This window comes from Helianthus annuus, chromosome 7, assembly GCF_002127325.2.
Source record: "Helianthus annuus cultivar XRQ/B chromosome 7, HanXRQr2.0-SUNRISE, whole genome shotgun sequence".
NCBI classification, from domain to species: domain Eukaryota; kingdom Viridiplantae; phylum Streptophyta; class Magnoliopsida; order Asterales; family Asteraceae; genus Helianthus; species Helianthus annuus.
Window position 1 is genome coordinate 105,330,579 of NC_035439.2, and position 14,257 is coordinate 105,344,835.

Below are 14,257 nucleotides of genomic sequence, written 5' to 3' on the forward strand. Positions count from 1 at the left end.
TTTTATATGTACGAGTATGCCATATGGTTCAAGTTCTGTTGAGTCCTCAGTAAGCTTTTTAAATTTTTATTTTTACTTCAAGATATTTTTATTAACTATGCTGGATTTTTTTCTCTTTCTTGAGGAGTTGTGAATTAGTTCGCTTTTCAAGTACTTTGCTTCTGAAGGTAAAATTTACAGAGAAAATTACGAGAATTAGATAAACTTCAAGAGAACTTGAACATTAAGCGAAATATCAAGAGAACGTTATTATTTCTGTACAGTTTCCTTGCTCAGCTTACTGCGTCAACGTCTTCCGGTTACTCTGGATTGAGTTCCTCTTTTATGAAGTCAATGTCTGATGAGTATTTATCTAATATTTCCTTTAGTACGATTGGAGCATTAAGCGAAACATCCCAAGTATTCTTACAATTTTTATTATTTTTTTATTATACGTATTTTTTTAACTTTCATAATGTAGTAAATTATATACTATCTATACAGGAAAAGTTTGTTATTATCCTGGGAACAATTAAGAGCTTTGCTTCAGAAGACTCATGGTTTTACAATGCATGTAAAACTTGCAACAAAAAGGTTCTTACGAACACTATTTGCAAGGACAAGGAAGATGGAAGTCAAGGATATGATGAAGTAACTGTCTTGGAATGCCAAACTGATCGGTGCAATAAAAGGACTGTTGTGTCTGTTCCCAGGTTAATTTACTTGATTCATTTATTATCCATATTATGAAACATGATCGATCGTTAATAAAATCTTATTTGAAATTTTTGTAGGATAAAAGTTCTAATACGTGTTCAGGATTGTACCGGGATTGTTACTTTGACGTTGTTTGAACGTGAAGTTGTTAAACTGATAAAGGTTAACGCAAACCAGCTATTGGATAAAAACATGGAGGTAACTTATATTTTCCAAATACCATTTCCTTAATTGCTTTATACGTTTTAATGTTTTTATGTTACATTGTTAACTTTATAATAATGTGTATCAAACAGTTAGCCAGCGAAGGTAACTTTCCCAAGGAGCTGAAGGCATTGCTAAATAGGAGGTTTGCGTTTAAGATAGCCATATGTTCATTTAACATAAAAAACAAATCAGATGGCTACTCGGTGCCGAAGTTGACTGAAAATCCTGCAATCATCAAAGATCTTGATAGGCATTTTGCTGCTTTCCAGGTTCGAAAATTATTCTATACGTTAGCTTTACTTTTTGTTATAAAAACTTATAGCACTTTACAACATTTATTGAAACATATGAAATAAATACAGTCTGCTGATGATGAACCTTTAAATGTTGTTCCTTCTGATTCAAATCCAACTGTTAACATCCAAATCCGGGTCTGTGAAACAAATTCTTTAGTTCTCTAATGCTTCAATATTTTGTCATTCACCTTATTTTTTCAACTGTTTTTTTACCTTTTTAATTTTATTTTACAAGATTCTGTTTCCCGTACCGGTGATGACGACACGCCGATGTCCAATTTGAACAATAGCATGTTTACTACACCCTCCGGAGCGGATAATTGTTGTTCTTCGAAGATGCTGGAGAATGAACTTAAGCATAATTTGGATGCTGTTTATGATGTGGATTTATGTTCTTCTCAGTCTTCAACTAACCCGCGTAAGGGTGATTGTGAGAACAATGAAGGTTTGATTGTGAAGGTGGGTCTTTTGAATCCAAAGCTGGAAAAGTAGTCTCAGAATCTAATAGTCATCTCAGTTTCTTCAAACAAGTTTTCAATTTTTTTTTCGTTCAATCGTATTAAGAACATTTGCGTCAGTACTTGATGTTGCTTTTTACTCAATGTTTGTTGCGGTTTATCTTGATTTTCGTTTATTATCGTTATATCAATAAGAGATGATATTATTAATTAGCATTTGTATTTTTTTTGTACGTCGAGTTATATTTATTATACGTCGTTTTTTTATTACATTAGCATTAAAAACTTTTATTTTTATTACATTGAAATTCAATACTTTAATGCGTTGACGTGATGTTAGTTTGTTACCCAACATCGATGTTGTTTTATTTTTAGTGTGGTTTTTGTGGCAACCCGTAACTTCAGGTTAATGCTTTAACTTAACACAATTAAGTTGGTCGCACAATCTTTAGCATTTCATGGAACTATGCATTACTTTATGCATTATTTGACTAACACGAGAACTTTGTGCCTTAACTGTAAATTATTTGTGGTGTGTGTGTTTTATGTAAAAGATGATACTTAGGGGTGAGTAGAGTAGTTAGTGAAACCTTAATAACTCCTAACCCTAAAACCTTCCTCACAAATCATTCTACGGCAGTTCAAATCATTCTCTCTACAACCATTTCTCTCATCATTCTTGGCTACACAAGTTCTCTTGCATCAATCTTGATCTCCCAATCCATCTAGAATCAATCTAAGGTAAACGTTTAATGATTATTTGTTGCTAATCATTGATTATTTGATTCATGCAAACCCTAGTTCTCCAAACAATGGTTCTGTGTTTATTGATCATCCTGATTATTGTGAAATGGTTTGTGAATAGTTGTGTAATCACATGCCTGACATTAAGATGCCTGATATATTAGAGGTGTTTGATTGTTGATTAGATTACAGCATTGCCAATGAATGAAAATTAGGGTTTTGATCGTAACCTGCAATGCAACTGTTCCATTGAAAACTGTAAATTGGTTTTGGAAATCACGCATGTTGTTAGCTCGGAGTTAAGTGTCAGGGTTTTGTGAAGTCACAAGTCCGAGTTTGTAACATGACACTTGTCTCCGAGTTTATTAAAGAAACACAAAGTCCGACTTTATTTTAAGGACTCCTTGAGTCCGAGTTTTTGTAAATGAAACACATGGTCCGAGTTTTTGTTTGTTGTTTGGTCCGAGTTTCACCTAGAAGATGTTTGGTTCGAGTTTTTGTTATGAAACACATGGTCCGAGTTTTATTGATGCTTATAAGGTCCGAGTTTCACCCAAGGACTAGATGTCCAAGTTTGATGTGTGTGTAGTCCGAGTTTCATGTAAATATAAGTGCCCGAGTTTATTGTAAACACAAGTATTAGAGCTTAATGTTAAGACTAGGGATCCGAGTTTACTTATAATGCTAAGTTCAAAACCCTTTTAGTGTTGTACGAAGAACACCTTGCATGCCACTGTGTGTTACTGTATGTATGTGCAGTCTATGTCATGTCAATCTGTAAACAATTATCACACGGAACACAGTTGTTCGGACACCAAGGAATTGTAAACCTTATTTGAACGTAAACACTTACATTGAGTTCATGTGCAATGTACCTTAGGTCGCATGTAACGGACCTAATCATTAATTAACACTAGAAGCACAATAACAAACCGAGCAAACCAAGGTGAGTTCACTGCACTTTTCTAAGCATGCGTCCCGGTGGTTTGGGACATCTGGTAAACGTTTCGGGAAGGAATGTTGGGTAAACTGTTAAACTGGGATGTTGGTTATGGAACTCAGAATCTATCTTATAAGACCCCTTACATCTACCGTGTTGCTGAGAATGCAACGAGGTATTTAGTTGATAGCGCTATTAGGTTTGGCACCCTCACACCGGGCCGGAATGGACGGGCGTGAACTATTTACCTTGACCACTTGACCAATGCTTTGATAGAGGCATTGGGGTTTGGGCAAACACAACTAGTCGCCACATACGGTAATCGAGTTAATAACAACATCAAAACTAAACGGTGAACTGTTGTAACACACATCTGGTAACTAAACGCGTTAACAAAACTTTGAACTCACCAGCGTCGTCTGACACACTTGTCTGCATGCTTGCAGGTCGTTAGATTTCTTGACATGGACTTGCTATCTGGGAGTGCTGGAGTGGTCATGGATCGAGGTTCTTGGATAAACATATATTTGATACATTGGTTTTGAACACTTATTATGAAATAGTTGTTTAACGATTTACTATATGCTTCCGCTACACAACTCTTTTGGTTTAATCTTATGATTAACATTTACTATTGGCAATTAATGATATGTTTTGTTTAAATACAATGCGTGGTTCAATGTGATTGGTGGCTCGAATCCTGGTACGTCGCACATCCCGCGGAGTTCCCGCATGTGGTATTTTGGGGGTGTGACAGTTTGGTATCAGAGCCACTGGTTATAGTGAACTAGATTTTAAAACGTTTTTGTAAAACCAGAATACAACCGAACACCTTCGAAAATCGATCATAACACTCAGCTCCAGATTGCAAGGTTCGTCTTCTGTTTACTTTATGCATTACTTGTTTAGCAGTCACACACTCACAACTTGCATGAAATGACACACTAGATACTATGGTGACTTGATAGTGTGACACTACTCTTCGACTTATGTGAATCATAACCCTGTGATACTTTACGTTGTGTAATTTGAACGAGGGGAAACTTCTAGCGCAAGCTAAGAGGCACTGAGATAAGCATGCAAATTGCCTTATTATTATGGGTGCACACTTAACAATAACGTGAGGTGCATGCAAGTCCCAGTAAGGCTTATCGAGCGTGAGAAGGGTTCTGCCCTATTATGTATAAACTTGGTAGTACGTAGATATCAACGTGATACTTGACTTCCATCTCATTCGACTCCTAAATCGGTTCATTTCCATATATAGAATCATGAGCGGACGAGGACACGGACGTGGTAACATCAACATGACTCAAGCTGAGTTGACCGATCTGATAAACACACGTGTGGCTGAGGCTCTGGCAGCCTACCAAGCTGGTACGAAATGTACCAAATACTCTTTAACCATGTGTCGCGTACACGTCTCTTACCTCTGTAAGGTGTTTCCTTTCATTAGGTCAGCAAGCGCAACACCAAAACAACCAGCCTGCTTGCACGTTTAAAACATTTATGGACTGTAAGCCCCAGACCTTCAATGGGACTGAAGGGGCTGTGGGACTCTTGCGATGGTTCGAGAAGGCTGAGTCGGTATTTGCTATGTGTAGCTGTCCTGCTGGGGACAGGGTGAAATATGCTACGGGCACGCTTGTGGATGGTGCTCTAACATGGTGGAATGCCCAGGTTCAGTTGTTGGGCATCGAGGCGGCAAATGCCACTACCTGGGATGACTTTAAGGAATTGATCAGGGAGGAGTATTGTCCTCGCGACGAGATCCAGAAGTTGGAGAACGAGTATTATGACCTGAAAATGGTGGGATCTGAAATCGAAGCATACGTGAAGCGGTCGTATGAGTTGGCTGACATGTGTCCGAATTTGTCCCGACCCATGCCTCGAAGGATTGAGCTGTTCATCAAGGGATTACCTCCACGAGTGAAGGGTTTAGTTACTGCAGCAAATCTCAATAACTTGACACAGATTGTTCGTTTGACCCACAAGATTGTTGATCAAGAAGTGGAGAGTAATTCACTACCACCGCGTGTTTCAGCCACTACTGCTCCTACATCCACCGCAACTGTGCCCGCTAGTGACAACAAGCGGAAATGGAACGACATTGACAAAGCAACTAGTGCTAGCCAGTCTCAGAAACGGCCATACAACAATATCAACCGCAGTATCAGTCAATTGTCTTCCGTCAATCAAGGCCAAGGAGGTAGCCAAAATCAGGGCTCTTATGTTGGGAAGAAGCCACAGTGCAATAAGTGTGGCTATCATCATTACGGGCAGTGCGTCCGGACATGTCGTAGGTGTGACAAAGTGGGCCATGAGGCCAAAGATTGTAGGGCCCCGCAGCCGAAACATCAACAGCAGCAAAACCAGCTGTATCAGAGACAGCAGAGGCAGCCACCTCAGCAGAACCAGGGTTTCAAGAAAGGGTGCTATCAGTGCGGGGATGAGGGCCACTTTAAGCGGGATTGCCCTCAGTTGAATCAGAACGCCAACGACAACAATCGCCAGAATAACAACAATGCTGGGAACAACAACAATGGCAACAATGGGGGCAGCGGTGCTCGTGGTAGGGTGTTCACGATCGGGGCTGGGGATGCTAGGAACGACGGCAATGTCGTGACTGGTACGTTTTCTGTAAACAATCTTATTGCTTCTGTGTTATTTGATTCCGGTGCCGATTGGAGTTATGTGTCCCTAGAGTTTAGTCAGCGACTAGGGTCAACCCCCACACCTTTAGAGGTTAAGCAAGTAGTAGAACTAGCTGATGGTAAAACGATAGAAGCTTCACATGTCCATTTTGGGTGTAAACTAGATCTCGTGGGTCAAATATTTGATATTGACCTCCTTCCTGTTACCCTAGGTAGTTTCGATATAGTGGTTGGTATGGATTGGCTATCTAAGCACCAAGCTGAGATTCTGTGTAAGGAAAAGATTGTGCATATCCCTATACCTGAAAGAGAGCCGTTGTTGGTTCAGGGGCATCGCAGTGGTGCGATGGTCGGTATTATTTCAGCTATGCAGGCGCAGAAGTGCTTACGAAAGGGGTATCCTTCTATTTTGGCACTTGTTACGGATACCCCGTCAGGAGAAAGAAAGATCGAGGATCTGCCAGTGGTACGCGAATTCGCCGATGTATTTCCTGAGGAGCTTCCTGGTTTACCTCCTCATCGTCAAGTAGAATTTCAGATCGAGCTTGCACCAAGAGCAGCTCCAATTGCTCGTGCTCCTTACCGTTTAGCACCTGGGGAATTGCAAGAACTGTCTAACCAGCTGCAGGAGTTGTTGGACAGGGGCTTTATTCGACCCAGTTCTTCGCCTTGGGGAGCCCATGTGTTGTTTGTAAAGAAAAAGGACGGGTCCTTTCGCATGTGCATAGATTATCGGGAACTCAACAAGGTGACCATCAAGAACCGTTATCCATTGCCACGCATCGATGACTTGTTTGACTAGTTGCAAGGGTCAAGTTTTTATTCGAAAATCGACTTAAGATCGCTATCATCAGGTGAGAGTCCGAGAGGAGGATGTTCCGAAAACGGCCTTTCGAACGCGCTATGGGCACTATGAATTTTTGGTTATGCCGTTTGGGTTAACGAATGCACCAGCGGTCTTCATGGATCTCATGAACCGCGTATGTAAACCATATCTCGACGATTTTGTTATAGTATTCATAGATGACATTTTAATCTACTCGAAGAGCAAGGAAGATCACTAGCGACATCTGCGTCTTATCATGGAGCTCCTGAGGAAGGAGCAGCTTTACGCAAAATTTTCTAAATGTGATTTCTGGATTCGAGAAGTACACTTCCTTGGGCATATTGTCAATGAGTTGAGGATACATGTGGATCCTGCCAAGATCGATGCTATTAGGAATTGGGCGGCACCGAAGAATCCTTCGGAGGTGCGACAATTCCTGGGTCTTGCAGGGTACTATCATCGGTTTATTCAGGATTTCTCGAAGATCGCTCAACCCCTTACCTCCTTGACTCAGAAGAACGTTGCTTACTCTTGGGGAACGAAACAAGAGGACGCCTTCCAGCTTTTGAAACAGAAATTATGCAGCGCACCGATCTTGTCTTTACCAGAGGGTACCGAAGATTTTGTGGTTTATTGTGATGCATCAGTTCAGGGTCTCGGTTGCGTGTTGATGCAGCGCGAGAAGGTGATAGCCTATGCTTCGCGACAGTTGAAGGTTCACGAGAAAAACCATACGACTCACGACTTGGAGTTAGGAGCTGTGATATTTGCGTTGAAGATCTGGAGGCATTATCTGTACGGTACCAAATGCACCATCTACACCGATCACAGAAGCCTTCAACATATCTTCGACCAGAAAGAGTTGAATATGCGGCAACGACGTTGGATAGAGCTTTTGAACGATTATGAGTGTGCTATCAAGTATCATCCGGGTAAAGCTAACGTAGTAGCTGATGCACTTAGCCGAAAGGAGACGAAGCCTAAACGGGTTCGCGCTTTGCAACTCACTATTCATTCGAACCTTCCTGATAAGATTCGTACGGCACAGACTGAGGCATTAAAGGAAGGAAACATTGAAGCTGAGGGTTTGCGAGGTATGAAAAAGCAGCTCGAGCAGAGATCTGATAGCATCTATTATATTATGGAAAGAATCTGGATTCCTCTGTTTGGTGATCTCAGAGAGCTTGTGATGGATGAAGCGCACAAGTCACGATATTCCATTCATCCGGGATCGGATAAGATGTATCAGGATCTTAAAGTTTTGTATTGGTGGCCGAATATGAAAGCTCTCATCGCCACATACGTGAGCAAATGCTTGACTTGCGCTAAAGTCAAAGCAGAACATCAGAAGCCCTCGGGTCTACTTCAGCAGCTGGAGATACCCACTTGGAAGTGGGAGCAGATCGCCATGGATTTCGTTACAGGGTTACCGAGGACTCAGATTGGAAATGATACTATTTGGGTAATTGTTGATCGTCTCACGAAGTCAGCACATTTTCTGGCAATCAAAGAAACAGATAAGTTTTCGCAGCTGGCAGCAGTTTACCTTAAGGAGGTGGTTTCCAGGCACGGGGTGCCAACCTCTATTATCTCCGATCGAGATCCGCGTTTTACTTCTGAATTATGGCAGTCAATGCATAAATCGTTTGGTTCGCAACTTGATATGAGTACCGCTTGTCACCCACAGACGGATGGTCAGAGCGAGCGCACCATTCAGACACTTGAAGACATGCTGCGGGCATGTGTTATTGATTTTGGGAAAGGATGGGAGAAGCACTTACCGTTTATAGAGTTCTCTTACAACAACAGCTACCACACTAGTATCCAGGCAGCTCCGTTCGAAGCATTGTACGGCCGGAAATGCCGTTCTCCTCTCTGTTGGCTTGAAGTGGGTGACAGTCAGATCACAGGCCCTAAGCTTGTGCTCAAAACATTAGAAAAATATTGCTCAGACCCGAAACCGTATGGCTGCATCGCGCGACTGCCAGAAAAGCTACGCTGACAAGCGTAGGAAACCCTTGGAATTTGAAGTTAACGACCGCGTCATGTTGAAAGTCTCACCCTGGAAGGGTGTGGTGCGTTTTGGGAAACGTGGCAAGCTAAACCCTCGTTACGTAGGGCCATTCAGAATTCTGGAGCGAATTGGTAAGGTGGCCTACAGGTTGGAGTTACCTGCTGAGTTGGGTAACGTCCATGATGTTTTCCATGTGTCACAGTTAAAGAAGTGCTTGTCGGATGAAACACTGGTTGTATCGTTTCAAGAGCTGAAGATCGACGACAAATTGCAGTTTGTCGAAGAACCAATTGAGATCATGGATCGGGAGGTTAAGGTTCGCAAGCATAGCCATATTCCAATTGTGAGAGTTCGTTGGAACTCAAGGCGTGGACCGGAGTTCATGTGGGAACGCGAGGATCAGATGAAGCTTAAGTACCCACATTTATTCCCAGAGGATAAGTCTAAGCCTGTCAAGTCTAGATCTAATGCAACTAGTGAATTTCGGGACGAAATTCCCATTCAAGTTGGGGATGATGTGGTACCCGCGAAAAATCCCCAGTCATCCTGAGTTACCGTCTCGCTGTTTTGGGTTGCTTAGCAAATTTCAGGACGAAATTTCTTTCAAGTTGGGGATGATGTGGCAACCCGTAACTTCAGGTTAATGCTTTAACTTAACACAATTAAGTTGGTCGCACAATCTTTAGCATTTCATGGAACTATGCATTACTTTATGCATTATTTGACTAACACGAGAACTATGTGCCTTGACTGTAAATTATTTGTGGTGTGTGTGTTTTATGTAAAAGATGATACTTAGGGGTGAGTAGAGTAGTTAGTGAAACCTTAATAACTCCTAACCCTAAAACCTTCCTCACAAATCATTTTACGGTAGTTTAAATCATTCTCTCTACAACCATTTCTCTCATCATTCTTGGCTACACAAGTTCTCTTGCATCACTCTTGATCTCCCAATCCATCTAGAATCAATCTAAGGTGAACGTTTAATGATTATTTGTTGCTAATCATTGATTATTTGATTCATGCAAACCCTAGTTCTCCAAACAATGGTTCTGTGTTTATTGATCATCCTGATTATTGTGAAATGGTTTGTGAATAGTTGTGTAATCACTTGCCTCACATTAAGATGCCTAACATATTAGAGGTGTTTGATTGTTGATTAGATTACAGCATTGCCAATGAATGAAAATTAGGGTTTTGATCGTAACCTGCAATGCAACTGTTCCATTGAAAACTGTAAATTGGTTTTGGAAATCACGCATGTTGTTAGCTCGGAGTTAAGTGTCAGGGTTTTGTGAAGTCACAAGTCCGAGTTTGTAACATGACACTTGTCTCCGAGTTTATTAAAGAAACACAAAGTCTGACTTTATTTTAAGGACTCCTTGAGTCCCAGTTTTTGTAAATGAAACACATGGTCCGAGTTTTTGTTTGTTGTTTGGTCCGAGTTTCACCTAGAAGATGTTTGGTCCGAGTTTTTGTTATGAAACACATGGTCCGAGTTTTATTGATGCTTATAAGGTCCGAGTTTCACCCAAGGACTAGATGTCCGAGTTTGATGTGTGTGTAGTCCGAGTTTCATGTAAATATAAGTGCCCGAGTTTATTGTAAACACAAGTATTAGAGCTTAATGTTAAGACTAGGGATCCGAGTTTACTTATAATGCTAAGTTCAAAACCCTTTTAGTGTTGTACGAAGAACACCTTGCATGCCACTGTGTGTTACTGTATGTATGTGCAGTCTATGTCATGTCAATCTGTAAACAATTATCACACGGAACACAGTTGTTCGGACACCAAGGAATTGTAAACCTTATTTGAACGTAAACACTTACATTGAGTTCATGTGCAATGTACCTTAGGTCGCGTGTAATGGACCTAATCATTAATTAACACTAGAAGCACAATAACAAACCGAGCAAACCAAGGTGAGTTCACTGCACTTTTCTAAGCATGCGTCCCGGTGGTTTGGGACATCTGGTAAACGTTTCGGGAAGGAATGCTGGGTAAACTGTTAAACACGGATGTTGGTTATGGAACTCAGAATCTATCTTATAAGACCCCTTACATCTACCGTGTTGCTGAGAATACAACGAGGTATTTAGTTGATAGCGCTATTAGGTTTGGAACCCTCACACCGGGCCGGAATGGACGGGCGTGAACTATTTACCTTGACCACTTGACCAATGCTTTGATAGAGGCATTGGGGTTTGGGCAAACACAACTAGTCGCCACATACGGTAATCGAGTTAATAACAACATCAAAACTAAACGGTGAACTGTTGTAACACACATCTGGTAACTAAACGCGTTAACAAAACTTTGAACTCACCAGCGTCGTCTGACACACTTGTCTGCATGCTTGCAGGTCGTTAGATTTCTTGACATGGACTTGCTATCTGGGAGTGCTGGAGTGGTCACGGATCGAGGCTCTTGGATAAACATATATTTGATACATTGGTTTTGAACACTTATTATGAAATAGTTGTTTAACGATTTACTATATGCTTCCGCTACACAACTCTTTTGGTTTAATCTTATGATTGACATTTACTATTGGCAATTAATGATATGTTTTGTTTAAATACAATGCGTGGTTCAATGTGATTGGTGGCTCGAATCCTGGTACGTCGCACATCCCGCGGAGTTCTCGCATGTGGTATTTTGGGGGTGTGACAGTTTTGCATTGTTATATCAATAGCATGAAATTATTGTTAATCACTTTATTGTGGTTTGTGATCTATATATCTATAGAAGATGATAGTATTGATCAGGCTTTGCATTTTTTGTATGTAATTATGTTTATGGTTATTGTAGTTCTTGATATTGAATATAAATAAAGAGTTATTATTAATTATTCTTTGCATATTTTAAATTTTATGTATAAATATTTTTAATTGTGTTATTTATTTATTCATAGAATATATATATATATATTATTATAGATAACTATTAACAATGTACAATCCAAATATAACATTATAAACCTAACATTATAATAACATTCTTAGTATATAAATTATTTAAGTCAACTTTTTTTGGGGTTTTTTAAATAAATAATTAAATCACCGGTGAATGTATACTTACAGATAGTATTATATGTATTAGTTTTTAACAATTCTTTACATTTATATAAGAATTTGCTTATCATATGTGAATCCCAACCGGTTTACTAAAATTATTTTAAATTTCCCTTCATAAAAGAACATTCCATTTAAAATATCATTTTATATAAATTACAACATACATCTCCATTACATATAAACTTTCAACCTATTCTTTGGTTTCTTCAACCAGGTACTATGCAAAATTCTTAAATAATACACAATCTCTTTTTCATGTATCAATACAAACTAATATCATTTATGTTTTATTATACGTTTCCATTTTATTAGGTGTTTCGTATAATGGATCAAATTCCGTTTGATGTTGTGATCATGGAAATTTTTGTTAGGCTCCCTCACAAATCACTATGTCGGTTTATAAGTGTATGTAAAAAATGGTATGAAGATCTTTCAAGTTTTGAATTTTTACAGAGGCATACGAATCGCGTTAGTAATACAGTGGTAAGATGTTAATGTCGTTAGATAATTTTAATGATTACAAAATTAATATTTCTTTATACAGCGTTCATATTAATTGTCAAATTCTTTCTCATATCTGTTACAGGATGAACTATTGGAACAAGGCATGTTTCCAGATCCGTTTGACATTTGAGAACCTGCATGGGTGTTCATTTTCTTCATCTATTTTGTATTTTGCTATGATTGACTGTTTTTTAAGTTTACGAATAATTAATCAATTATCAATCTTCTTATTTGTTTCCTTTAATCAAGCACACTGTTGATTGTTTTTATTCATTTTTCTTTATTATTTATATTTATTATTATCAATATGATCAATTATCAATCATATCAAATTGAAATAGATTTATGTTCAATTTATCTAATTATGGATTGAATATTTTCATTCAAATTTATATAATCGGTTACATCTGATGCTTAAAATAAAATATTCTCATTAATTATAAATATTTCAAAATTCAAATTTTGAGTCACTATTTTCAATCAAATTTATATAATCTTTTACATCTCATGCTTAAAATAGAGTATCCTAATTACTTATAAATTATTATGAAATGAAATAGATGTATGGCCACTTTATCTAATTATGGAGTCAACATTTTAATTAAATTTTATATAATCCTTGACATCTCATGCTTAAAATAAAATATCGTCATTAATTATAAATACTTACCTTCAAATGGAATGATAAATAAAGCAATTGTTAGTGGGTCAGATTAGATGTGTTGACACAAAAGGTTATTATCTCCAACTCGGAATTTCGGTTTGCTTTTGTATCTATTATTGTGGTATTTTTGTTTAAATTGTCATTCATCTTTATACGATTCATTATTTCTCTGTTATATGTTTGTAGATCATTAATGTTTCTTGGTTGCTTGCTTCACAAATTCATATACATAAATCTTATCATTTGTTTCATATGAATTTTTTTTTAGGATGGAACCTCTTGAGTTTGAAATGTTTGCTCACGAAATTCTATCAAGGCTACTAAGTAAATGTGTTGGACGATTTAAATCAGTTTGCAAGCAATGGCGTTATGAATTGTCTTCACCTATGTTTTCTATTATTCACTCTCATCGTATGTCTAATTGTGAACATCGTAAGCTAATCACGTTGAGCATGTCATCGATTTATATTGACAACTTGATTGGAGGAAAGGTAGACATTTCTGAAAGGAAGTTTATTTCCTTCCCCGTTGATACCCCTCTTTCCAATCTAACGATTCTTGCTTCTCAATATGGTCTTTTACTGATGTGCATCCAAGGTCCTTCAGACCAATTGATTCTGTGGAATCCAACCACCAATAAATTTTTGAATTTGTGTCATAATAAACCTAAAAGTTTTTTCGATATCAAGGCAGATGCAGTTGGGATTTATCTAGACTCATTTAACGATGTTAAAATATTACATCTCCAACGTCGTATGGATGATGTTGTACCTCGTGTGTATTCTCGGAACACACATCAATGGAAAACTTTAACTTTTTTCAAAGGACCAGATTACGCTTCAAGGTTATATTTGTGGTCTCCCGGCACTTTATGCAACAATGTTTTATATTTTGCATCTCCACACTATTGGGCGCCTGCTAAAAGTTATATGATTGCTTTTGATGTGCTTTCTGAAACTTTCTCAAAGGTTTCAATACCACAATGTACTCATGTTGTTGCTCGCCAAAGCAGGTTTTTCAAAATCCGCAACACACTTCATATGTTTGTTGTCGTAAAGACCCATGCTATAAATGTGAAGCTATTTAAATTTCAAGATCAAGGATGGTCAGAAGTGTCTTCTTTTACAAAGCTAAAATCAATTTTATTTGAGTCATGGCTTAAGAAGTTAGTTGAG

The 14,257-nt window shown here is 38.6% G+C and overlaps 2 protein-coding genes across 2 annotated transcripts; both read left to right on the forward strand.

Annotated features, from left to right (window-relative positions):
- Positions 1 to 178: 178 nt before the first annotated feature.
- On the forward strand, positions 179 to 1,867 carry LOC110905660. The gene is made up of 6 exons (XM_022151238.2): positions 179 to 399; positions 484 to 692; positions 774 to 894; positions 993 to 1,172; positions 1,266 to 1,334; positions 1,435 to 1,867. Exons 1-6 carry the CDS (start codon positions 325 to 327, stop codon positions 1,480 to 1,482), a joined length of 702 nt encoding a protein of 233 aa, XP_022006930.1. The 5' UTR covers positions 179 to 324; the 3' UTR covers positions 1,483 to 1,867.
- A 2,781-nt stretch (positions 1,868 to 4,648) lies between these two features.
- Positions 4,649 to 12,548, forward strand: LOC118480220. Its single transcript, XM_035974952.1, has 5 exons — positions 4,649 to 4,718; positions 4,798 to 5,760; positions 6,046 to 6,521; positions 12,227 to 12,397; positions 12,501 to 12,548. Exons 1-5 carry the CDS (start codon positions 4,649 to 4,651, stop codon positions 12,546 to 12,548), a joined length of 1,728 nt encoding a protein of 575 aa, XP_035830845.1.
- Positions 12,549 to 14,257: the final 1,709 nt, after the last annotated feature.

Excerpts from the sequence above, each read along its gene's own strand:
- LOC110905660 (XM_022151238.2), top strand. The coding sequence starts at position 325 with ATGAAGTCAATGTCTGATGAGTATTTATCTAATATTTCCTTTAGTACG. Across the intron at positions 895-992 it reads TATTGGATAAAAACATGGAG|TTAGCCAGCGAAGGTAACTT; the intron begins GTAACTTATATT and ends TGTATCAAACAG. Across the intron at positions 1,335-1,434 it reads CTGTTAACATCCAAATCCGG|ATTCTGTTTCCCGTACCGGT; the intron begins GTCTGTGAAACA and ends TTATTTTACAAG.
- LOC118480220 (XM_035974952.1), top strand. The coding sequence starts at position 4,649 with ATGACTCAAGCTGAGTTGACCGATCTGATAAACACACGTGTGGCTGAG. Across the intron at positions 6,522-12,226 it reads GTTTACCTCCTCATCGTCAA|GTGTTTCGTATAATGGATCA; the intron begins GTAGAATTTCAG and ends CCATTTTATTAG. Across the intron at positions 12,398-12,500 it reads ATCGCGTTAGTAATACAGTG|GATGAACTATTGGAACAAGG; the intron begins GTAAGATGTTAA and ends TATCTGTTACAG.